Source organism: Erpetoichthys calabaricus, chromosome 6 (assembly GCF_900747795.2).
Source record: "Erpetoichthys calabaricus chromosome 6, fErpCal1.3, whole genome shotgun sequence".
NCBI lineage: Eukaryota > Metazoa > Chordata > Cladistia > Polypteriformes > Polypteridae > Erpetoichthys > Erpetoichthys calabaricus.
In genome coordinates, this window is record NC_041399.2 from 177,970,677 (window position 1) to 177,998,603 (window position 27,927).

The window sequence follows — 27,927 nt, forward strand, 5'->3', positions numbered from 1 at the left end:
GCATCTGCAAGCTGGTCAGTATGACTTAGTGTTATTGTTTGTGTGAGTGTACCAACTGATGGCCCAATGTCCTATCTCAAGCTGGTTCCTGTCTTGTGTCCTGTTTTGCTAGGATACCCTCTAGCCTCTGAAATCTTGAACTGGACTGATTTGGTTCAGAAAATGTGTACTGCGTAAGATTAGTTAATGCTAATAGCCCTACATGGCTCTTGGGCAAAGCTGCTTCTGTTTGGTGGACTTTCATCCCATGTGTTATATTTGTCAAAGTTTAAAGTTAACATTTGCAATAATTACACACAATTGTGCTTTTTGCAGGTTGACCTCTTGTCATAAAATTGTTATACTGTAATAAGTTTCTTTTAGCCACCAACCACACTTGATCATCACTGAGGAGCTGGGAAGGCTCACATCACCACAACGTGTTAAGGAATTGTGCTGGCTAATCCATTTGAGGGATTCAGTGTGATTTTTTTTTTCAGACATAGATTACACACATTGTTACACTCAGTCATTTGTGAACATTTTGCGAGAACCCTAGGGACATATGTCTCTTTCACTGAAAGATGAGATACAATATTTTTTCTGTAGGATATTACTGTGAGGTGGACTGTGGCCATATTTTAAAGCTGTGGAAGACAATAATTCTCACGCTTAGGAAGCTAAGGTTACAAAATATAACCTAAAAATATGTGTACAGTTACAGCATGAAAAATATTGTTTTTGTATAAATTCTTTAGTTCACCCTGTGGCCTGTAGTGTCCATAGCAGATCCTCAAATTGCAGGCACAACTGCAGCAGACACAAATCTCAGGTTCAAAATGAGCCTTTTGTTAGACAGTTTAACAAGGCAGCAAGTACAATTTTTTCCCTTTGTTCTTTTTTTCCTTCTCTTATATTGTCTTTCCTTTTCATCTACTGCCTCCCAGTCAAGCAATGTTCGTCCATTCCACTTCAAGCTCTGAACCACTCAGGTAAGGCAGATAACTTCCTTTTAGGTTGGACCCGAGAATACTTCTGGCACATCAGTGCTGTACCTAGGAAGTGCTTCTGGGTTTGGCAGAACCTCTTGCTGAAAGGGAAGCCTCCTCCCAGCAGCCCTTAATAGCACCCATGGACCCCAACAAAATTCCAAAGCTCCATAGCTATGCAGCTGCCATGCAGCATTGCAGATGTTCAAATGGAAGTCATGCTAGAGAGATACCACTTGCCAGTGTACACTGACATCCTTGGCCCCAGGAGTCAATCTCCCTTTGTCCTTCCATTATGCTGGAATCTTTACTAAAATAGGAAGAGTAACCAACCTCTGTTGAGATACGCAACCATCCATATTGTCTATCCATTATTGGGGCCTCTCTGCCAAGTAAGGCAACATTAGCCATCCTAGCTGGAATACCTTCCATGGTTTCCTTTACAATCCTTAGTTCTCCCTTGTCATTTATTTATAAAATGCATTTGATACTGGATATAAAGTGGCTTCTTTTAAGAAAAGTAGAAATTAATCGAATGTTCACATATTGTTTTCTGAACCAATTAATATTACTCATGTTTGTTCTTGGAAATATTTGATGTCAGAGGAATAACTTAGTTAATTAAAAACATATGTTAAACAGTTTGATTTATGTAAGCATTTGAGGCTTTGACATATTGGAAGGTGTAATCTAATAACATCACAACACTAAATTTGTAGCATCCTGTGCCCAATGGAAAGTCATTCCTATCATGTTTCTTAGAATCTACATTTAATTCTGTTATTTCTAGTGACCTTCACAGCCTGGTTTGAGAAATTGATTTTATAAAATGTCTTTTGCATCTGTCCAAACTTGAATATATTTCCAATTGAACTGGTTTGAATTTCACACCTCTGAAGAAGAAGACACAGTGACGAGGAGAAAGAAGGGGGCTTGTTTTTCTTATCTCCTCAATAAAATTTCAAGCTCATAAATTGTTCATGAAAAACATGTTCTGGCAAAGAGATCCTAACAGCTAATATCAGAAATAATTCAGCCACCTGCTGTTCCATATTAGCCCTGGCCATTCTCAACAAAAATCCAACAAACTCCGTGTGTCTCTGCACTGAGGTACTGATCACTGAACTTAAGCATATGGCTTATATTGAACTCGCTTTTAGTCAAGCACTCAGTTACAGTGCTTGCAAAAGAGTATGTGTTAGAAACCATTAAAACACGGAGTTTATTATAATTAAGCCAGAGAATGTTTTCCGGCATGCTGTAATGAGAATGTAACTCCATTTTGAATAGGATATAAACTGGCACAACCTTACACAATAGAAGAATACTGAGGTATAACATTTGCCATGCAAGATTAAGATCAGCCCCAACATAGCATCTTTTGTTATAGGGCCTTCACTACCTAGGATAACCATATTTTATATTCTGTATTTTTCCATCTTATTATTTCTTCATTTGATTTTAATGAAAGACCTGTTTTTATATACTACATTTTGTTTTTCTGTGATCATTTTGTTTACATTTTTGAGCAATACTGAAGGTATGATACCAGTAGCCACCAGCATTTTGGTTCTGATTACAACAGTTATGCTTCCAATTTTTTAAACATACAGCTTATTCCTTCACAAGTACAACTGAATGGTGCACAGTAGTGACCCTGGAACTTACTTGCACCTTCCAAAATATGCAACCCAAAATCAGAAAAAGTTGGGACAGTATGGAAATTGAAAAAAAAAATGCAGAGTTTCTTAAATTTACTTTGACTTTTATTTCATTGCAGACAGTATGAACCCAAGATATTTCATGTTTTGTCTGGTCAACTTCATTGTCTTTGTTAATATACATCCATTCTTTCATTTTGAGTCTGCAAAACATTCTAAACATTCTGTCTGTGAACATTGTTGGAAATATTTCTTTTGCCCTGCACATAGTAGATATCTTAAATGATATGTCATATCTATAGTTTGTTATTATAAAATCTGTGGAGGGGTTATAAAGTAGGTTTAAAAAAATTCACCCTAAGTGCATGTAAACTTCTGAGTTCAATTGTATATATGTAGGTATTTATATGCAGTATATACATATATTTTTACACATATGTCAGGTCAGGTCAAGTCAGGTTGGGGAACATGCACTGGTACAGCGCATTGCTGAACCCACCACGCTACGAAACAGTTCAGTATCCATGTTGGTAACGGCCCAGGCAGACACGCGGTACAGTCCCACCCTCTGGAAATGACCATGTATCTGCCACAGCCAGGTGTTACGTGGGCATCCCTTTGACCTGGTCCAGCCACTCGGGTCGTCAACAATAAGGATCCTGCAAGCCATATCACCCTTGGAGAATCGAGCCACATAGCCGTATTGCCGTAAATGACACTCCCTCACAATGCAGGTAATGTGTCTCTATTAAAGGAACACTTTGAAAACACATTAGGGCCCCAGCCATCCACCACTATATATGTGTATATATATATATATATATATATATATATATATATATATATATATATATATATATATATATATATATATATACTGTATATATGTATGTGTGTGTGTGTGTATATGTGTGTGTATGTATGTGTATGTATATATATACACACATACAGTGGTGTGAAAAAATATTACAGTAGTTTATTTCCTGATTTCCTCAATTATAAAGGTCACCTTAGTAAGACAGGTTGATCAAAGTTATTCAACACCAACTGGCACTCTATGAAAAGGTAATTGCCCCAAAGTTAAATCAACCCAGTTAAAGCGATAAATAAAGTTAGCTTGTAGAACAATGATAAGCTATATAGTCAATTTAAACATCACTTATATTGACTCTTAACATTTGAGTCAAGATGCCACCATACAGATTCAACAAGTATATTGTGTCATAGTCACTTTTTTTGTGGAATTTGCAAATTTTCCCCAGAATCTTGTGTTTTTTTTTCTGGGTATGTCAGATATCCCATGTTGGTGCATATTAGGTTAATGAATCATTGCCCATATTCTTGGTTTCTCTTTTGAGGACAACCAATTATAGACTTGTACCCAATCCTGGTTTGATTCCTGCTTATGACCAGTGCTGATGGGGTAGACTCTTTTTTCCCAAGATACACCATTTGTTTTCAAATGTGGATGAATTGATTAATTATTTGACATTCAGGTGGAGCAGTGGTTCATTAGTTAGCACTTTGTCTGCACTGTTGCAATTTCCACTGTTTCATGGGTTCAGCTCCCTTCCTGGCTACAGTTTGCGTAGTTTGTACATTCTTTCTGTGTCCTTATAGTTTTCTTGATATACTTCAGTCAGTTCTCTCTTCTGAAAGACACGTAGGTTTGATTTCATTGGCCACACTAAACTGACTCATTAGACATGACTGAGAGTGTGTTAGGGGTGTTCACTCTAATGAACTGGCATCCAATCCATAGCTGGCCTCTCCCTTACACTCCATAGTGCCAAGTGTTTGAGCAAAGCAAAGAATCTGGAGAAAATCTATGTGGACATGAGGAATGTGCAAATATCAACCAGATACTGACAAAGCTGGGATTGGAACACTGCTCCCTGTTGCTGTGAGACAGCAATGTTCTGTGCCATTGTTTTGCCTCAATTTATTTTTGTATTCCAAAGTAACACTATGTTGAAGTTCTCTGTAATACACTGTTTTATTAATTATATACTGCATATAGTATGCATGTAGTATATAAGCATTGTCATTGTGAAAATGTATATAAAATGTGTTTCTTCATTTAATGTGTTAATCTATAGTACAGTGTAGCAAAGGATACAGCTTTATTTTTTTAAATATGAATTAATGTGATTTAATAAATCAATCAGAAGTGAGCTGTATTGTAAAAGATTTTGAAAAGCAAATTAAATGCACTGCCATGGGCTGGTGCCCTGCCCAGGGTTTGTTTCCTGCCTTGCACCCTATGTTGGCTGGGATTGGCTCCAGCAGACTATTCGTGACCCTGTAATTAGGATATAGCGGGTTGGATAATGAATGGATGGATGGGAATTAAACACACAGAAGGGGGGTCATACAGTATAAATAGTTTACTGGTCTATACTATTTGTAATGCACATTTTATTAAAACACACAAATATAAGATTGGAGATGTATTTCATTCCCCATTTAATATTTTGGTTTGGTTTCATCACCTTTGTACAGCTTAATAATGATTGCTGTTGCTATACAAAAATAGCAAGCTCTTTAAGCTCTTATTTTTCAGTATGACACAAAAATGCTTTGAATTTTAGCCCCTAGAAAAGGCATGTTTCTTTATTGTTAAGACTTTACAATAATTGCACATCATCTCTGCCACAAAATTGCAATTGAAAACAGGTAAAGTTAAAAATTCAGATTTTAAAATGTTTTGTATTCCTTCCAGAAAATCTTTGTCTTGTTTATACAGGGTAGTGCAATTTGCCGCTGAAGGCTTCCTGTGCATTTTTACAGACAGAGTGCTGAGATGAACCATAGCTGTATCATGGAACCATTACACTTCGTAACAATTCCATTTGCACCTTATTGTTTGTCTCATTGCTGGAAAATTCAGGTGATTCATCATGCCTGAAGAAGCACCTGATCCCAATTCCCAGGACGTGCAGCTCAGAACTGTATGTGACAAGAATATAATGTCTTGCTGCTTGCAGACTCTTAACAGGCCAAGGTGACAACTCTTTTGGGACCTTTAGCCTGGCAAGTATAGATGAATTCCATTTTTAATGTTCTATCCTTGTTTTCTCTCAACAGCACTCTCACCACAGAGAGGGGCCTGCACTTGATGGAGATTTTGGCACGTCATCTGAGGCTGCAGATAACGCATTTCAGAGATGTTGAGTATGTATCATAACTAGCTTTTCCCACGTTATGAAAAGAAAAACAATATTAGTGCTCAATGCCACCATAATGCATTATTTGTTGTAAAGTTTAAAAAAAAATGTATTAGAAGAAAACTGTAATGGTACCTGACACTGACCAGTAATCCGTTTGTTATTGGAAGATGCATGAAAATTCAAAGCTCATTTATTCTCCAGTTAATGTGAGACTTGTTATAAATAATATTAGGGAAAATGTGTTCATGCATTATTAAAGTGTGTGCTATTTGAAAACATTTTGTACTTATACCAAGATCCATGCATGGTGCTTTAACATTCATGGAAAAAAATCATTGGTTTCCAAGTCAGTTGTAGGAGGTTGTATTTTGTTTTAAAAAGAGTCATTATATGTTATTCTTCTTTACAAGTCTTTTGGCTTAATTACTTAATTGGTAGGTAATAATAACTCAGTTACGTTAATGAATTAAAAGCGTGGGTTTTGGTTTGAAATTTTTGACCCTCTTCATGTAGGTGGTCCGTGGGATAATTGTGCCACCAGAGATCATCTTGTTGCATTCTTACCTGTGGTTTTTCACAGAGGTTAATTCTTGTTTCTTCATTCCGCTTGTTTTTTGCCTGCTGTTCACTTTGTGTATGGTGCTTGGTGACGTTACTGTTAGGGCAGTCTCTTGTTTCAGTGAAGTGGAGGGATGAGGTTCCTTTCTAAGGTAACACCTCGTGTTATATGGCTTTCCATGTCACTCCAAAGAGTTAAAGTGTAGCAGCACAACTTTCATTTTTCATGCAAGATGAATCTTGGTAAGTGTATTCTACAGCGGCACAAATTGCTCTTTTACTTGTACCCACAGCTAACACACTAGTACTAGCATCCAAATTGGTTACAAAAGAAGAGAAGTCAAATTGTAATAAAGGTTATTGCACTTAACTGCACTGCTAATCCTTATTTAACTGCTTAAGAGCAAATGAGTTGGAGGCAAAGGGTAACTGCCAATCAGACCAACAGTGTCTGATCCAGTTTAGTGAAAACAGGAAAATATAAGTGTTCCTTTTGTTGACACATAGACAGTCTCTCCCTTTGAAAGTGGTTTACTCTACAAAAATGTTTGATTGTTGTGCTGGTAAGATGGGGAATGTGGAGAGCAACAGTTATAAAGTGACAAGCTAGGGTGTGGCAACTATTTTCTAACTGTAATGATTAAATTACATTAGCTTCGGGTTCCCCAGCCAGGTATAACTTTACCAACAGGGGGTAAATTTCACCTACTAAGGCGTAAATTTGCTTAAAAGGGCTGAAGTCATGAAGATTTTGTTTAGCTCCCAAAGATGACTTGACACTTGTTGTTTCATCAGCTGCACCAAGAATTTCAAAATTGTAGGTGAAAAGCAAGAACGAGTGTCTCACTGGATGATGTGTTCTTATCGACTCAGTGTATTTTGTTCTGTTAAACCGGTATCTGGTCACCATTAGTGTTTTTAAGTAAGTGAAATAGTATTATGAGCTATTATTATTGTTATTGTTATTTGAACTTAATGAAAATGTTAAAAACAGTATCCTAAAATGTCTCCTTTGTTGAATGCTTTTATTATGGCAGAAGTATAAACTCATATTACTGAACAAAACAAGGTATGGATAAATTTACTTATAAAAAGTTGCCAAAGGGTAAACAGGGCAAAAAAGGTGGGGGACCCCTGAATTAGATTAATATTTAATATCTTGATAATTGTAATGCCATTTAAGATATTGAAAAGAAAGAAACACATTTCTGAAAGGACTTTTCTTGAGATGCTGAAACAGTTTGTCATGTTATTTGGCTAGTGAAAATATACGTTGTTCTTTAATGCTTTCATGTTTGCTTATACATTACCTGAATGTTTAGTAATAAGTTTAAGTGGAAAGTGTAATAAGCTCTGCTATGTTGTGAGTCTAAAATTATGCATGTTTTTGTTATTGGAGATGAGAGCCAGTTTCAATTAAATGTATAGTATAGAATTGCTATCATAATGTATGTATAGTTTCTAAATCTGTTTCTAAATTATACAAACAAGCTTATGATGTCACACGTGTGAGCTACAGCAGCTGATTTTGGAAACATGAATTTAATTTCATAAAAAACTAAAAACACTTTTTGAAGTCCAGAAATTTAACTTAAATAAAAAGGTAAAGTTATTTTGGAGTCAAAATATCTACCTCATGCCTAGATTAGCTTTTAAAGATCAATAAAAAGCAGATCAGAGAGGAGAAAGGAAGGGGAATATCAGATAGATAGATAGATAGATAGATAGATAGATAGATAGATAGATAGATAGATAGATAGATAGATAGATAGATAGATAGATAGATAGATAGATAGATAGATAGATAGATAGATAGATAGATAGATAGATAGATAGATACTTTATTAATCCCAAGGGGAAATTCACATACTCCAGCAGCACATTACTGATACAAAATACAATATTAAATTAAAGATTGATAATAATGCAGGTAAAAAAACAGACAATAACTTTGAATAATGTTAATGTTTAAAACCCACCCCGGGTGGAATTGAAGAGTCGCATAGTTTGGGGGAGGAACGATCTTCTCAGTCTGTCAGTGGAGCAGGACAGTGACAGCAGTCTGTCGCTGAAGCTGCTCTTCTGTCTGGAGATGACACTGTTTAGTGGATGCAGTGGATTTTCCATAATTGATGGGAGCCTGCTGAGCGCCCGTCGCTCTGCCACAGATGTCAAACTGTCCAGCTCCATGCCAACAATAGAGCCTGCCTTCCTCAACAGTTTGTCCAGGCGTGAGGCGTCTTTCTTCTTAATGCTGCCTCCCCAGCACACCACCGCGTAGAAGAGGGCGCTCGCCACAACCGTCTGGTAGAACATCTGCAGCATCTTATTGCAGATGTAGAAGGACGCCAGCCTTCTAAGGAAGTATAACCGGCTCTGTCCTTTCTTACACAGAGCATCAGTATTGGCAGTCCAGTCTAATTTATCATCCAGCTGCACTCCCAGGTATTTATAGGTCTGCACCATCTGTACACAGTCACCTCTGATGATCACGGGGTCCATGAGGGGTTTGAGCCTCCTAAAATCCACCACCAGCTCCTTGGTTTTGCTGGTGTTCAGGTGTAGGTGGTTTGAGTTGCACCATTTAACAAAGTCATTGATTAGGTCCCTATACTCCTCCTCCTGCCCACTCCTGATGCAGCCCACGATAGCAGTGTCATCAGCGAACTTTTGCATGTGGCAGAACTCCGAGTTGTATTGGAAGTCTGATGTATATAGGCTGAACAGGACCGAAGAAAGTACAGTCCCTTGTGGCGCTCCTGTGTTGCTGACCACAATGTCAGACGTGCAGTTCCCAAGACACACATACTGAGGTCTGTCTTTAAGATAGTCCACGATCCATGCCACCAGGTATGAATCTACTCCCATCTCTGTCAGCTTGTCCCTAAGGAGCAGAGGTTGGATTGTGTTGAAGGCGCTAGAGAAGTCTAGAAACATAATTCTTACAGCACCACTGCCTCTTTCCAAGTGGGAGAGGGATCGATGTAGCATATAGATGATGGCATCCTCCGCTCCCACAAGAATGTCAAGACAAGAATGTTCTGAGTTACTGCTGACACATTAAGCAGCACAAGAAGTGGGCCACCTCTAAAGACTGAACATCTATCAGTACTAGGCTGGTAGTATGGTTTTCACACATTATTATGCTTTTATGTATAGCACTATCTGTTTGAATAATGCTTAATAAATATTTACCTTTCTCTTCTGCCTATGCCAGTACTCCATTTAACTGTGTGGGGTTACAGTTATAAAAAGAATTGGATAGTGCTGAACTACACTACCTTGCAATACAGAAAGAGTAAGAGGTTTGAGAAAATTTTTGTCAGGTCTGTATAATAAAGAGTATAAAGGGGAATATGGCCTCCCTAGGACCAATACCTTTGTCAATACTTAGTTTAAAAAGCTACTCCAAAAACATTTTTTTTCCTTTTTTTTAATTTTCACTTTCATCCACTAGTTGCAAATAATTTCATACAGTTTCTCTTCTCTTTCATTAGGAGTAGCCTAATAAGAACTCTTACTTTAATGTTTCATTGAACTGGTTATAATTTTTATCATTTATTTTTTGTCCTTAGCTATGCTCTTTGTCCTTATGTTTTCTTTCTTAGCTTCCTATAGTTTTATACTTTTTATTTCACATGGCATCTCACATTAATTAAAGGAATACACTACCCAAAATTTGTTTTATCTACTTTTTACCCCGCACTGTTTGTAGTCATGGCTGAGAAAAAAAATAATTTCGTGTTTTCATAGAGAAAGGATATAACAGAATTCCTGATTCAACATAGAAAAACAGCAAAAAATGCTAAAATGAAACAATCTCAAATTACTTGTGTTACATAATCTACATGTACATAATCTAAATATAGGATACCCAGATACAGTATGTACTTACAATATTCCAATCGTGTGTATTTTGACTAAAATATTGTTAAATAAACCCCTTCAGGAAATTCCTTTCATATATGACTGTGGAGCACACAAATAAATTTAAGGTTTTGAACTGATGACCTGCCTCACTCATCATTTATTGATCATACTGTAAGTCTAATTCATTGCCTACCTCAATGCTTCACAAGATGTCAACATTACAGAGCCTGTTTTGAGACTGAAACCATAATCAGGTGGAAAGTATACTTTGTGCCTCTGTGCTTATCCAAGATGCTTCATCAAGTAGAAAGTCAGTTCACTGCTGCAATTTGAAAAACTGTCATTGAAAAACCCTGATGTTCTGCTGGTATTGGTTTAACACTTACCACTGATTTTAAATATATATACAAATGTAAGTTAAATACATGCTAGTAAACTGAGCTTACATTTGTGAATAAATCATAAGTTAAAATGAAATATTAGTTGGTTATTTATACTACTTTGTAAAAGATTTTGACTATAGACCTGTCATAAAGTCTTGCAAATGCAGAGCTTACACCTGCACATAATAAGCTGAGGTTCAACTTTGATGTTCTGTGATGTTCAGAATCACATGCTGCATTATTCTGTTACATTTGAAATTGGCTAATGGGTGACACTTCACCTGCCACTTTCTTCCTGTTTCAGACACTATGTAACGTGTGTTGTACCAGACTGAATTACTATTTAGCACATTATATTTTTGTTCATTTCTTGTAGTGTTATCTTTTCTCTATAATATAGTAAAGTCATATCATCAGTGAATCAATGAAGAAAGAAGCTATTTCAGTCCTTTGTATACTATATGTTGTAATGGAAACTGTGGTGTCAGCAAGCCCCAAACCCCTAACACGAACACACACAGAGTCCTAGGGTCAAATACTGAGTGTTTATTCAACACAATGCCTCCAAAAGTAACAAAAGCACAATGATTTCTGTCTCTCAATAAATCCTCTCACCACTGCACTACCCTTCTCCGTCTAGTGTTGCTCCACGTCCTCCCAGCTGTGACTTGCTTGGATATGAGAGTGTGGTCCCTTTTAATGAGGACCCGGCAGTACTTCTGGTTCCAGGGCCACTGCCTGATGGAAGTACTTCCAGGTCATACGGAAGTCCCATGAATTTGTGTCGGGGTGGCATCTCCCTGCAGCACCCCTTTGCGGCACCCATGGACCCCAGCAGGGACCCAGTTGGATGCCGATATAGAGGGCTGATGCCATCTAAGGCTTGGGTAAATAAATACCCCTCTACAGCAGTCCTTCCCTGTCTTTTCTGTCCACACACCTGTCCATTTGTTTGGGGCTTCTCGCCTAGATAGGGAATCTTTTTTTGGCTGGAATGTCCAACCATCCCTTAGGACAGTCTTTTTCAGGTGCACCATCCTTCCCTCTCTTGGCTGGAATGCCTTTCTGTTTGCTCTGGGCCTCCTGTCCAGGTAAGGGACCTTCCCGACTTCTTGCCGGGATGCCTGTTCATCCTCTGTGCCTCCTACAATGTGTTTTCTCAAACTTTTTTAGTCACTATATATCTGTACCATCTTGCACAATTACATTTTCTGGAGCTTCTTGGGATCTATAATGATCACACTGTTTTACAAAAATAGTAGAGATACGCTGTTCTAATCAAAAGGTATAGTTTTTTTTTTGATGAATGGAAAGTAAATTGCATGAAAGTGATATCTGCACTAAATTCCTTTTGTACTTGGCATGAACAAATTTACAGTTTAGCCAGAGAATGCAACAGCAATTATCAAGTCTGATTCCCTCTTTGAATTGCTTGTAAGTACATTTGGGCTCTCTGCAATACTTCTGTGAGAAGAGGAGTAATTGTTCATCATAAACACCATCTGGAAAGAAGGAAAATACGTTTACTGAGGCAAGCCTGGGTCAGCAATATGTTTATCCCCCTTCTAACTCTATCAAGGAAAATTCAACCAAGCACCCTTGGACTTTCAACTTTATTTTAACCTGTTTAGAGAACAGCGAAAATGTTTAGCTGTGGAATTTAGATTTTTCAAGAATCACATAACTGTGATTTATTAAAAATGTGCAGTACTATATAACATTCTCTTAAATCAAGATTGATATGTCAGTGTTGATAAGGGTCATTAAAGAAAATATCTGAGTAAACCAGGTATTGCATAAGTTATAAGACAACCAGGAAATGTAATGGATGGCAATGGACAAGCTTAGAATAGCTTACTCAAATGACTGACATTTAAGAATCAGAAGATGACATATTTTTAATGTTCAGAAGCTCTGTTAGAATTAAATACTGAGAAAATGTGCCATCTGATAATAACTTTTGTCTAAGATGAGAGGGTCATACTGGGTAATGGTTTCTTGCTATCTCCATTCAGATTTAAAATCAATGCCTCTTTATCTAATATATAAAGCTCAGGTTTACTTTGTCTTGTGATCTCCATGTTTAACATCTCATGTAAGGTTTTAAACAGAAAATTATATCTAGATTCCTGACCCTGTTTAAATGTAAGTCACAAATTGTATTGTACATATTTAACTTTTGGAGCTTTGTTGCTCTCAGTTTTTAGGGCTCATTTGCAGTGTCTTTGTTTCATTCTAAAACTTTTTTGTTTCAGTATCTGTATCCAAACTAAATATCCAACTCTCTTCTGTAACTGTCAAAAATGTACCTCCTTATCCTTCATGTATAACACCCAGCTATCTGATTTTACACTACCCTCACCTGTATCTGTCCTTAATTCATATTATGCTCTTATTCTACCCAGTTGTACTACCAAGTTTAAGGAAATCATAAGTATAGATTACAAGCAGATAATACCATCCTATACAGCTGGCATGGTGTGACTCAGTGATGTTTCTGAAATACCCAACTGGCCAGCAAGTTCACGTTGAAAAGCTCTCGTGACTAAAAACCCAAGTGTGGACAGAACTTGCAAAGGACCAGGTAGTAATTCCTCAAAGTCTGCCTTTGTAAAGCTGGCACCAGTTCAGCACACAACTCCAAGAGGATAGCTCTTGGAAATTGAGATTGACTTAGATGCCAGTTATCACCACCTATAAATGCGTGCTGTCTTCTTCCATTGGGATGTCTTCTAACAACACTAAAACAGCTGTGGTAGTTAGAATAGTTTGGCCATTTCGTGCACCATTATATTGTTACAGAATAATTATGATCAAGTGAATTAAATTTGTTAATGATGTGCAATTAATTTTGGTATACAGTAAAACCTCGATTATCCGTCATTCAATTGACTGTGTTCTTCGCTGCAATTCAAAATCACAGGGTCAGTTTTGTGTCTTCAGTTTTAATAGCATTTCATAGCTTTTCTCTTTTGTTATAATTAATCTACAATGCATTGTTATGGCCAATAAATGTATGCGTGTGATGTTGGAATTGTCACAAAAAACTGAAATTGCTAAAACGTTTATGAAACGACAAAAGTGCTTCAAGTATTGCTTCACAGAGTAGGAAGAGCAACAGTGAACGATATAAAGCATGATGCTGACAAAATTGAAAAAAGTGTTGAAAATGGAAACCACTGATGGTAATGTTATTTGTTTTAATGTTAATGTTCTTCTGCATTTCATTTTTTTTTTAAGTTCTGTTCTGTTAAGTTTTGTTAATATATTGTAACATGCAGGTTGCTTGTGATGTACTGTGGGGGAAGAGAAAGGGTGGAATGAATGCTGTAAGTAATGGGCATAGGTGAAGGGCTTCTGTTCTGGAAGGGACGGACATGAATGACAGGAGAAGTTAGGAGAAAAAGGGAGGTGCAGCCGAAGGAAGTTTTGAGTAGGAAGCCAGGAGACAATAAGCAGGAGTGTTTGCGGTATGGAAAAAGACAGAACTTGAGTGGCAGGTGATAAACTGATTGGTAGGGAAAGCTTTCTTTTATTTTTTTGAAGGTGTGCTCCGTAACCCAGAAAAATGATTATAAGACAGGGCACCGTTTGTTACAGAATGAAGCAAAACATAGAAAACTCTAGTACCTCAGAGTTATGTTTGCTTATTACAGTGGTCGTTACAATATTATAATAATTAATTAATAATTTAATTAATTATGTTAATACTGTGTTATATTTTGTTAATATAATTTTGTTTTGTAAATAAATATTGCTATTCATTAAACTAATCTACTGTATATCAATTTTAAAGTTGCTGTTCTGTTATCTATCTCGGCCTTGGCACCTGACAAATAATCGAGGTTTTACTGTATTTGATAAAATCTGCATAATGGATGTGACTGTGTTTGGATTAGAAACTTTAATGATATAATTATATTCTTACCTTATTTTTTTACATCTCTTGCCTATGATCATGTTCATCCAGATCTCCATTTTGATTTAGCCTTGTGTCTTACCTGCTTGCACAGTAGAACCAGCATCCCTTCAGTCTTTGGTATGCTTAATGGATTAGAAGTTAGTGAAAGTCCTCAACGTATAATGTAATCACCAGTGTGCTGATCTAAAATGTATTAGTCAGAAACAATTTCAGTTTAGGGATGAATAGTGCTTTATTTATTTGCCAAGATGTGAGATGTGCTTCTGTGCTAATTGATTTGTTATACACAGTGAAAAAGTCAATATAGCCTAATGATGTATAATAAAATATGAACCATACAACATGTCATATATTCTCTCTGATCAATTTCAATTTTTTTACAGATTTCTATTCTACACATTATTAGCATAGGTAATTACATTTCCACTGTGCTGGCAATTTAGCTAAATATATTTCAACTATGGAAATATGTTTTGTAACAAACTAAGTGAGAGTATAGTGTAGAGTTTAAAGCTAGAACATGTACTAAATATAAAATATGCATATATTATAGAAGGTTTTTCCAAAAACTGTGATACAAGGTGATATACTGTATGTAAATAATAATAGAAATGCATATACAGTGGTGTGAAAAACTATTTGCCCCCTTCCTGATTTCTTATTCTTTTGCATGTTTGTCACACAAAATGTTTCTGATCATCAAACACATTTAACCATTAGTCAAATATAACACAAGTAAACACAAAATGCAGTGTTTAAATGATGGTGTTTATTATTTAGGGAGAAAAAAAATCCAAACCTACATGGCCTGTGTGAAAAAGTAATTGTCCCCTTGTTAAAAAATAACCTAACTGTGGTGTATCACACCTGAGTTCAATTTCCATAGCCACCCCCAGGCCTGATTACTGCCACACCTGTTTCAATCAAGAAATCACTTAAATAGGAGCTGCCTGACACAGAGAAGTAGACCAAAAGCACCTCAAAAGCTAGACATCATGCCAAGATCCAAAGAAATTCAGTAACAAATGAGAACAGAAGTAATTGAGATCTATCAGTCTGGTAAAGGTTTATAAAGCCATTTCTAAAGCTTTGGGACTCCAGCGAACCACAGTGAGAGCCATTATCCACAAATGGCAAAAACATGGAACAGTGGTGAACCTTCCCAGGAGTGGCCGGCCGACCAAAATTACCCCAAGAGCACAGAGACGACTCATCCGAGAGGTCACAAAAGACCCCAGGACAACGTCTAAAGAACTGCAGGCCTCACTTGCCTCAATTAAGGTCAGTGTTCACGACTCCACCATAAGAAAGAGACTGGGCAAAAACGGCCTGCATGGCAGATTTCCAAGACGCAAACCACTGTTAAGCAAAAAGAACATTAGGGCTCGTCTCAATTTTGCTAAGAAACATCTCAATGATTGCCAAGACTTTTGGGAAAATACCTTGTGGATTGATGAGTCAAAAGTTGAACTTTTTGGAAGGCAAATGTCCCGTTACATCTGGCGTAAAAGGAACACAGCATTTCAGAAAAAGAACATCATACCAACAGTAAAATATGGTGGTGGTAGTGTGATGGTCTGGGGTTGTTTTGCTGCTTCAGGACCTGGAAGGCTTGCTGTGATAGATGGAACCATGAATTCTACTGTCTACCAAAAAATCCTGAAGGAGAATGTCCGGCCATCTGTTCGTCAACTCAAGCTGAAGCGATCTTGGGTGCTGCAACAGGACAATGACCCAAAACACACCAGCAAATCCACCTCTGAATGGCTGAAGAAAAACAAAATGAAGACTTTGGAGTGGCCTAGTCAAAGTCCTGACTTGAATCCAATTGAGATGCTATGGCATGACCTTAAAAAGGCGGTTCATGCTAGAAAACCCTCAAATAAAGCTGAATTACAACAATTTTGCAAAGATGAGTGGGCCAAAATTCCTCCAGAGCGCTGTAAAAGACTCATTGCAAGTTATCGCAAACGCTTGATTGCAGTTATTGCTGCTAAGGGTGGCCCAACCAGTTATTAGGTTCAGGGGGCAATTACTTTTTCACACAGGGCCATGTAGGTTTGGATTTTTTTTTCTCCCTAAATAATAAAAACCACCATTTACAAACTGCATTTTGTGTTTACTTGTGTTATATTTGACTAATGGTTAAATGTGTTTGATGATCAGAAACATTTTGTGTGACAAACATGCAAAAGAATAAGAAATCAGGAAGGGGGCAAATAGTTTTTCACACCACTGTATATGTGACTAGATAAGGTTAGGATAAGTGTGCAGAAAATGAAATGTCAAAGGTTGAAAACAACATGTATTTCTGCAATAGAGAAGAAGTCAGTCTTTAGCCAGAATTTTAATGTTATTATCCAAGGGGCTTTGCCATCAGACGCAGTGAAAGAGTTCCAACAGATAGATGCCACTAAACCAAGTAAGTGTTCATCAAGAGAGCAATTCAGAGAGGCTTTGGAGTAGTGAGAAGGCCAGCTTCAGAGAATTATTCCTGGATCAAGAAGGAACTTGTGTTGAACAACTGCAATTTCCAAGGGCAGCATCCACAGAGATCCCTAGTAATATACATTGCAAAATGAAATAGATCTGTCTCTGTTCACACCCTAAACTTTATTAAATGCAGCATTAATGTATTAAGCATAATTTCAATTCATCTGTAGTTCAGTTAATAAAAAAGAAGTAACATTATGCCTTTGTGTGTGTTTTTGTGTACAGTATGTGTGTATGTGTGTATATGTACAGTATACACACACATACACACACAGTATTTTGATTAAGTATAACAACACAACAAAGGAAGGTGCCAATAAGTGTTTTCACAGTGACATCTCTTTCTGAATTGAAGTTGTCTGGCTGTCTACAGTGCTGCTCTCCTGTGGTCTTTAATTTCAAGACAATGTCACTGAGACCTTGAAAGGAGAGGTAAGGCCAGTGATGTGTGAAAATCTTCAAACTCTTATTCAAAAACGTTTGTGATCCCAACTTTATCAGCTCTTAAACATACAATTAAGGATTTCACAAACCATGAAACATTGCAGAAAGGATCCAAGCAAAGAGCTGTCTCAAATAATGCCCAGAGAGATTGGTTCAAATTAGGCAAACCTAACAGGAACTTCAATCTAACTGCTAGAATGAATTGCCTAAAGAAGAGTTAGAAGAGCTTTAAAATAGTTCAAGGTCACCCAGGTATATTCAGTTTCATGTTTAAACAAAGTACATATGAAGTTTATCTGTTGTCAATCATATTGTTCTTATGCTTCTGTAGTTTACTTATGGAAAGGAAATAACAAAATGAATTTTAAAAGGGGAAAATAAAGAGTTGGCAGGAGAGAAAGATTCTGATTTTATGCAATTGTGAGTTTTGATATAAAAATGCACTGATATTAAAACATTCTTCACCAGTAAACCAATACATATTTTCTTTTTTCTCTCATTCTCTGTGAATATGCTGATGTAGTTCTACACAGAAGTCAATTCCTTGATAGAGCTAAAGGCATGTGAGGTGGGAAATTATGCTATTTTGAACCCAGACTTCTTGTTTCCTTATATCTTCCCCTATATGTCAGTATATTTATGTGCTAAATTGATAAGAAGCAACTTGAGAGTTGCAGTGGACACATTCCCCTAACTATATTGAATGCTGTATGTTTTACATCTCATGATATTGACTGCACCTTTTCAAATTCTAACCCTTAACACACATTGGATTTAATTTTCATAAGAGTCAAAACTTGAGGACAAAAGAAGATTAGAAAAAACAGAACAAAGGATAACTTAAACTAACTGCTCAGGTGATGGTGAGATGGACCTAGCTTATGTTTATACTAAAATAAATTAGAAAGCAGTTTCAAGTGAGTTTGAACAGCTTTTCTTATAACCAACTGATGGTCATTGTTGAAGTGGGCATGGCTTTGAGCATGGTAAAGAACACATCAGGGCACTTCTCTTAAAATATTGCCAGTGGAGAACAGTTATCCCATTTTTTGAGATATTATTGATGGCCATATTTATTGTAACAGTAACATGGAAATCTGGAAAAGAAAAACCACCTTTGCCTTTGGTTTTCTCATAAAAAAGAGAATACATACTCTGATTCAAGCTTGCTGTCACTCTTGGGGAAAAGCATTTGATATTGAGGGGTCTGTTGTGTATTGTTTTTAAGCTTGGTTAGTTAGGTCTCCTGGAACACCACAAAACAAGCTTAAAACAATAGATCACAACTGAGGCATTTCACCTAAACTAACAGTGTATTCATTCATTCAACCGGACAAAAGCTTTCAGCTCAAATAAAGTGTAATGCAGAAAAAAAAAATCACACTAAAAGGAGCACCAGGCTAGACAGAGAGAATAAAATCCCCAGAAGGTAACTGTTTACTATGGAAAGAAAGCTCTGGGTAAAGATAAGTATTAGCAGAAAAAAAGACACAGAACTTCAACTGAGAAAAAACAGTCAATGGTTAAGATGTTTTATTCAGGCTGAGACAGACGAACACACACTGTTGGTGCAAAGGGAGTTTATTCGAGCCAAAAAGGAGGAGCATAACTTGAGTGAAAATCAAACTAATAATAAGAAACTGCAGTGTCTTAGACAAATAAGACTTCTCATTGGAGATATCAGTATACCCATTCTGAGAAAATGCATTATATTTAAATTGGATGCAGTATCATTATACAATATATATTCCATTATTCCAGTATAGTATTTATACAACATCTCTCCAATCATTTGACAATGAGTAGACATTGCAGAATGACATGTAGCATACTGTAGGAGTCATTTGTATCTACTGAGCACCAAAGACAAGCATAAGAGTAATGAGTTTTGACTGTGAAGGATGAACACCTTCAGAACTATTGAATGGAAGTCAATCTCTAGAGTAAACGCAATGATTTATCCTTGTTTAAATCCGTCTCTGAGTTCTGACTTTGCATCATTGGGGACAAGGCAAGAGTCAACCCTTGGTGGAGGTGCCAGAATCTCACTAAAATATATATATATATATATATACATATATATATATATACAGTGCATCCGGAAAGTATTCACAGCGCATCACTTTTTCCACATTTTGTTATGTTACAGCCTTATTCCAAAATGGATTAAATTCATTTTTTTCCTCAGAATTCTACACAAAACACCCCATAATGACAACGTGAAAAAACTTTACTTGAGGTTTTGCAAATTTATTAAAAATAAAAAAATTGAGAAAGCACATGTACATAAGTATTCACAGCCTTTTCCGTGAAGCTCGAAATTGAGCTCAGGTGCATCCTGTTTCCCCTGATCATCCTTGAGATGTTTCTGCAGCTTAATTGGAGTCCACCTGTGGTAAATTCAGTTGATTGGACATGATTTGGAAAGGCACACACTTGTCTATATAAGGTCCCACAGTTGACAGTTCATGTCAGAGCACATTCCAAGCATGAAGTCAAAGGAATTGTCTGTAGACCTCCGAGACAGGATTGTCTCAAGGCACAAATCTGGGGAAGGTTACAGAAAAATTTCTGCTGCTTTGAAGGTCCCAATGAGCACAGTGGCCTCCATCATCCATAAGTGGAAGAAGTTCAAAACCACCAGGACTCTTCCTAGAGCTGGCTGGCCATCTAAACTGAGCGATCGGGGGAGAAAGGCCTTAGTCAGGGAGGTGACCAAGAACCCGATGGTCACTCTGTCAGAGCTCCAGAGGTCCTCTGTGGAGAGAGGAGAACCTTCCAGAAGGACAACCATCTCTGCAGCAATCCACCAATCAGGCCTGTATGGTAGAGTGGCCAGACGGAAGCCACTCCTTAGTAAAAGGCACATGGCAGCCCTCCTGGAGTTTGCCAAAAGGCACCTGAAAGACTCTCAGACCATGAGAAAGAACATTCTCTGGTCTGATGAGACAAAGATTGAACTCTTTGGTGTGAATGCCAGGCATCACGTTTGGAGGAAACCTGGCACCATCCCTACAGTGAAGCATGGTGGTGGCAGCATCATGCTGTGGGGATGTTTTTCAGTGGCAGGAACTGGGAAACTAGTCAGGATAAGGGAAAGATGACTGCAGCAATGTACAGAGACATCTTGAATGAAAACCTGCTCCAGAGCGCTCTTGACCTCAGACTGGGGCGACGGTTCATCTTTCAGCAGGACAACAACCCTAAGCACACAGCCAAGATATCAAAGGAGTGGCTTCAGGATAACTCTGTGAATGTCCTTGAGTGGCCCAGACTTGAATCCGATTAAACATCTCTGGAGAGATCTTAAAATGGCCGTGCACCGACGCTTCCCATCCAACCTGATGGAGCCTGAGAGGTGCTGCAAAGAGGAATGGGCGAAACTGGCCAAGGATAGGTGTGCCAAGCTTGTGGCATCATATTTAAAAAGACCTGAGGCTGTAATTGCTGCCAAAGGTGCATCGACAAAGTATTGAGCAAAGGCTGTGAATACTTATGTACAGTACATGTGATTTCTCAGTTTTTTTATTTTTAATAAATTTGCAAAAACCTCAAGTAAACTTTTTTCACGTTGTCATTATGGGGTGTTGTGTGCAGAATTCTAAGGAAAAAAATGAATGTAATCCATTTTGGAATAAGGCTGTAACATAACAAAAGATGGAAAAAGTGATGCGCTGTGAATACTTTCTGGATGCACTGTATATATATATATATATATATATATATATATATATATATATATATATATATATATAATATAAGAAAATTAGGAAATAGATTTTGGTACTTGCAGTGCTATAAACAACAAGAGATGTCCACACCAAATATACTGTACATCCATTTAAAAACACAGGCTTTTGTACAGTATATCAGAAGTGACACTCTTTTTGGCAATGGAGAATGAAAGTAGTTTGACTCTGGTATGATATGATAGGCTGATCCACAGTTCTGTTCAGTGGGAATTCATAAAATTTATATGAACTCCTAGCCCATTCATGAATGCCCTTACACACAGCCTGTTCTGACTGCATTTTATATAGGATTACCAACTCCAGCTAGATGCTTCTAATTGTTTTCATTTGCCACACATTTTCTTTAATCAAAGAATGCTGTCATAGGATGCTATTAGCAATCCTGCAATATTTGAATCTGTTTTTCCCCTGGCTGACATTTCCATCCTAGAAACAGGCATTGCAACTCAGATGCAGTTTTTCTGGTTCACTTCAGGTAATAATTTATTGTACAGTACCTGCCTTTGAAATTTCTGAATGAATCATTTCAAGAATACTAATTCTTGAGCCACCTTACTGTCAAGACACATCTTCTCCAGCTTTTACATTCATTCCTCTAAATGTGGCCTCCTAATGAGTTATCAGTGCAGCTTCAGCTAGTGAATTACAGATGATGTCAAAGGAGATTACATATTTTTGAAAAAGTGTTTTTCATATCATCCTCCCCCAAATTTTCATGGCCGCTTAATCAGAAGTAACTTAAATTAATAGTTTTTGTATTGAACACTAAACCAAAGCACTGTAACAGTATGTTCACCAAAACAGAAATCTGTCAAACTACTTTGAACTTTAAGTACCTTTTAATATGTACCTTAAAAGTAATATTCTATGTTTAATTTCCAACATCAACCATAGAATAAACAATCTGTATATTATCACCTTTTCTTCTCATTTTTCTGTTTTTAGCCCTTCTGTTTGATGTTGCACTAATGTCTATTACAGTAATCCTGTTTTACAGTCAGAATATTCATTTTTACCATAGGGCTCTCCACAATATATGGAAACTAAAAGTAAAACTGGATGTGGTAAATAAGTTGAATAAAACTGAAGACAATATCTGAAAATCTGTTTCTGTTTAGCTTGATCCAGATGTAAAATAAAAGTAAAATGACAAAAATACAGCAGAATACTTTCAGTTGAAGGGTGAATCGCATATTGTACTTGAGGACACCACTGGAAATTAAAGGGAAGTGCATTTAGGACTAAAGCCAGGAAGTACTTCTTTACAAAGGGTTGTGGAAATTGGAACAAACTACTGAGACATGGAGTTAAAGCAGAAACCTTAACAATATCTAACATGTATCCGGATGAGATATGGGTCAACTTAGCTAAGTGTTTAGCAAACAAGCCAGATGGACTGAATGGTCTCCTCTTGTTTGTCGAATTTCTTGTTTTGATATATTTGCTTTAGTCATTACTGCTCCTACTGTCTTTTCGGTCTACTGATACATCTCAGTTACTTCTGAAGTCCTAACTTACTTCGAGCTTTTCTACCATAACAGGCAACACCAACATTTTGGCTGCAGCCCCTTGTAGCTGTCTTCACTATTGAGGTCACTTTAACAGGGTCCATTTGGACTCTTTGTCTCTGTTTCAGTTCTCCATTAAAGTACAGGAAGGGTGCTTTCAGTGGGGAGAATCTTCACAGGGAGAGGCATCCACTGTATTATTTTTGTTCTAGGATCACCTTTTAGTAAGTTTTGTTTTCAAAAGTCTCTTTTTGTTTTCATAAATTTTATGGTTATGATGTTTGGAAACTTTCTATACAAGTCAGAATGAAATTAAGTTAGGGAGAGGGTCCAATGTTTGTTTTTGTGGCATATTAAAGGAATTCTCTTACAAACCAGAGGTCTGGGAAATACTAAGCTCAAAGTCATTAAGTAAAGCAAGGTGCGACTCATATTCAGAACTTAAGCATTAAAATCTCACACCATCCATCCTTGTATATGTAAAAAGTTTGAAAGCCCTTAAGAGTCCAAGGCAATCACAGGATGGTCACCATAATGTCACAAGGCAAATTAACCACATGCCTAGCAGTATCATAGGAACTAATACACAAAAAGGTTGTGAAGCTGAAAAACAGATGTCCAAAATACAGGCAGTCATGAAATAATAGTGAAACTGTAAACGAAAAAAACAAAAACTGAAACAACGTATTACAGTATTTACACAATTCTGACAGTTAGAGTAAAAATGAAAAGGAGGGTCATAGGACTGATCTATCAGGTATGCATTTCATTAATACTGAATGAATACTTTGTATAAAATGAAGAATAAAATGGACTTATAAAGCTAATGGAACTAATATAAAGCCTTTTTAAACGATTACTTGCCTTGATCGAAGGCTAGTGGTTTAATACACATGATAATAAGCTTGGAATCAGTAGTTCTGCATTGTACTGGTTCAAGTCCTACCTGTCTGACTGATCCTTTTGTGTCTCACTGTCTAACTCCTTGTCTTCTCCACAGAGCCTCTTCACAGGTGTCGCATATTTATCAGTGTTGAGTCCACTTTTCTCTTTACCTTTGCTCCTTAGGTAATGTCGTTTCTTCTCATGGCTTCTCCTATCACTTTTGTGTCAATGGTGCACACATCTTCCTCTTATTTCCCCCTTGCAACCCAGAGGTTTCAGCACACAAAGTGTTCAGGACAACCTAAATGATCACTACCTTAAACATAACCTTTAACAGACAGATGTCTTGTATTTGCCTTCTGATTCTCTTTTTTTTGATTTCTCTTTAAACATTGCCTTTGAAGATGTCACCCTTATACAGGTACTATCAGTCACAATGAGGAATCTTGGTGTGAGTCTGTATTTTGATTCATCGAATTTATTTCTTCAACAACCCAATTCTGTAGTTATTTCTAATATCCAAAGAATTTGACCTTTCCTCAGTAATTATGCCATGCAACTCCTTGCTCAGGCACTAGTTCTCTCTCTGCTGGACTATTGGTCCTGGTGGGACTTTCTTCAGCTGCTATCAGACCTCTCCAGCTCCACTAGAATACATCTTCTTAAGTAGTGTTCTCTGTTCCTCATTTCCCTCCTACTCTTCTGCTTCAATCTGTCCACTGGCCTCATGTTATTGCAAGGATCCATTTAAAAACTCTTGTCTTGATCTATGGTTCTCTAAATGCCTCTGCTCCTCAATATTTCCAATCTTTAGTCTCTCCATACGCCATAGTCATTTTAGACTATCAGCTCACTGTTCCTCCTCTCACCAGATGTGCCAGGTCTGGACAGTACTTATTTGTGCTTGCTCTAAAACTGTGTAATGATCTTTCTTTGGGTATTTGAACTGTAGCCAATTTTCTCATGTTTTGGCATCTTTTGAAAATGTGCCTTTTCATTAAATATTATGGAACTGCATAGTTTCTCTTCTACAGGAAGATATACTGACAAAGTTTAGATTGCTGTTTTTTGTCTTAGTCTGTCTGCAAATACAGTAAAATTATGTTGTAGTAGTAATTGCAGTACTACTTCGTCTTTTTATCTTGTTCTATTTTACTTTTGATGCTTGCACCTTCTAAACATTCTTTTATGTATTATAACTTACTTTGTAAGTCATATTGGATTAAGGTGTCTACTAAATAAATAAATAATAATAAAGCTGGCTAAAAAAGCAATACACAATAGGAACAAGTTGGGGAATTGTACTTTTTATGACATATTTTTTAACTTCAGTTCATATTTGATACATATTGTCTTCTAATCTACTTGGTGGGTTTAATATTACAGTTCATTGTAAGCATGGATAATCTGATCATCATGTATTGGTGCTTCTTAAGCAGGCACAATTTCAGTCTTTTGATTAGCCCATTTTCCTTTTAAAATTGTGCTTAGAGATAACACTTATCTTTCAGTTTCACCTGGAAAAGCTGTTTAAACTATGACATATCTTCCCCTTTTTAAATTTGTCTTTACTTATTTTTGCTATTGTACAGGAGACCAGTGCATCAGTAGTAATTGCAGGGTCCATCTTCACACCTGGAATAAAGTCATCTTCAGGTTGATGCAGATTTTAGATATGGCTGAGGAGTTTTTCTTCTCTCCATATTGACAGCATTTAATCATTTTCCATTCTCACTTTATCCTTCAGACGCAAGTCTTAACAGGGCATACTCTCAGACTCTCACTCTCACTCATACAGGAGTTGTCAGTCATCCTAATCGACATGTCTTTGGTGCGAGAAAGTGCCTGAAGAAATACTCATGAATGTGTAGACAATACCATGATGGTGTTTTCAAGCCACCACTGAAGAGCTTTGAGGCAGCAGTGCTAGCCATTATTCTAACTCACCACTGTGCAGTGTTCAATGGAATTACTTATGTCACATTTCAGATATAAAAGGCATGGAGGCCTAAATACATCTACAAATATAATAAGTTAAAAAAGCACAAGTGTACTGCAGATTTCAATCAAAAGAGAAGCAGAATCAAGATTTGGGGATTTAATATTAGAAAATTTAGCAGAGGGCGGCACGGTGGCGCAGTGGTAGCGCTGCTGCCTCGCAGTTAGGAGACCCGGGTTCACTTCCCGGGTCCTCCCTGCGTGGAGTTTGCATGTTCTCCCCGTGTCTGCGTGGGTTTCCTCTGGGTGCTCCGGTTTCCTCCCACAGTCCAAAGACATGCAGGTTAGGTACATTGGTGATCCAAAATTGTCCCTAGTGTGTGCTTGGTGTATGGGTGTGTGTGTGTGTGTGTGTCCTGCGGTGGGTTGGCACCCTGCCCGGGATTGGTTCCTGCCTTGTGCCCTATGTTTGATGGGATTGGCTCCAGCAGACCCCCGTGACCCTGTGTTCGGATTCAGTGGTTTGGAAAATGGATGGATGGATGGAAATTTAGCAGAGGAGATTTCTTAATGACAACCTAAACACTTGTCAAATTATGGCTGGGGTCAGCACTCTAACGGATCTTAAAGAACAAGCACATCAAGAGGCAAATCAAAATATGAAGTCACTAAACAATTCAAGGGTCTTAACCTATTTAATTAATTACTTGAGAATTTGACTATCAATGTATGAAGTTGAGCTCAAACAAGTGGGCTGCAAGAACATCAAATGGCAAGTGCTATGTAGCCCCTCTGGCAGCATCATCACGATCATCCTGAACAAAGTAAAACTGATCATGACATCACCAGAAAAAAAATAAAGGCACTGCAAGAAACAAAGTTTTATTTCTTAAATCCTGACAATAACATTTTATGTATGTAGAAACAGCAAGATTTAAATATAAAATGTACAGCAATTGCAGAAGTGTGAAAACAGAATTTTATTAAAATGAAAGAATACTAAAATATCAAAGCTTAAAATAAAACTGCAAGAAAAGTGGTACCTATAATTGGTAATTGAATGAACCTGTTGTTACACACATGAGATGTGTTAATCTCTGTCAGGGTCCAAAGTAAAAGTAACAAAGGAGAAAAAATGTGAGAACAACAGCACAGTCTACCAAGTCTCATCCAAGAAGACCTCAATCTACCAAAGGACTTGTAAATGTACCCATGCTCCACCTCTGCTTCTTGCATCACAGTATCAGAACACACATTCAAGGAACAGGCATTATTAGGCCAGCATGTGAACAAGACACATGTGTGTCATACCAAACCTGTGCATTCTAAAAACATGGTGCGAGTCCATCATATATTATGTTCACATAAACACCTCCACTCTGAACTCATACTCATCCAATTAAACTAGCATGTTAAATAAATAAGTAAATAAAAAGCATAGGGAGAAGCTGAAAACTCCATGACCACAGTCAATGGGCCAGAATTCAATAACAGCCTTGAGGAAATGTCAACTGGTAGCCGCTGTGATTTCCCCTTGATGAGAAAAAAATGCATTGTTCACTTTTGCATATAGCCCAGTGATGCCTTTGAATGCCAAACCATAGTTTAGTATAGGTTTTACAGAAAGTTTTTTTTCGTATACAACAGTTATTTTTTTGAACAGGTGTAAAGTGTTCTCCACACACACAAGACATGTTTACATGTTTAATAGAGGTTTTTAGGAGGCTTTTCTGTCATAGAAGGTTCACCCATTGTAGCCAAGCGCTTGCTGTCAGTGGGCCAAGTTAACAAGCACACTATTACCCTTTACTGTTTAAATCATGGCCCCTACCCTAGTCTGAGTTCCACTTTCATGAGGCATTGGATTGGTTTTGAAAATTCAAACTGAGTAAATGTCAAATTGTTTCCATCCACTTTTAAGCTAAATTCACTTATGGCTACAACAACAACAACATTTATTTATATAGCACATTTTCATACAAAAAGTAGCTCAAAGTGCTTTACATAATGAAGAGAAGAAAAATAAAAGACAAAATAAGAAATTAAAATAAGACAACATTAGTTAACATAGAAAGGAGTAAGGTCCGATGGCCAGGGTGGACAGAAAAAACAAAAAAAAAAACTCTGCAGGGGTTCCAGGCCACGAGACCGCCCAGTCCCCTCTGGGCTACATCTCCAGAAATATGTTTTATAAGCCTGGCTCTGGGAGATTAGGTCCATATTTGACTTGATGGTATGGTGGCAACAGGTTGGTCAGACATTAAGGAAGAATTTCACTGTACATGTGCAAATAAACCTGAATTTGAAGTTCAGCTTATTTCTAGCAATATTGTCTAACTGTTGACATTTTAACTGATTCTGTTTTTGACACTACG

At 37.2% G+C, this 27,927-nt stretch overlaps 1 protein-coding gene across 2 annotated transcripts in view; it reads left to right on the plus strand.

The window, feature by feature from the left end:
* The window catches only part of ptprn2 (protein tyrosine phosphatase receptor type N2), a 1,061,581-nt gene that overhangs the window by 441,082 nt on the left and 592,572 nt on the right, over positions 1–27,927 (plus strand). For both annotated transcript variants that reach the window (XM_028804141.2, XM_028804142.2), the window contains exon 10: positions 5,717–5,803. In XM_028804141.2, the coding sequence (XP_028659974.2) occupies positions 5,717–5,803 (87 nt within the window). The remainder of the gene's footprint in view (positions 1–5,716; positions 5,804–27,927) is intronic.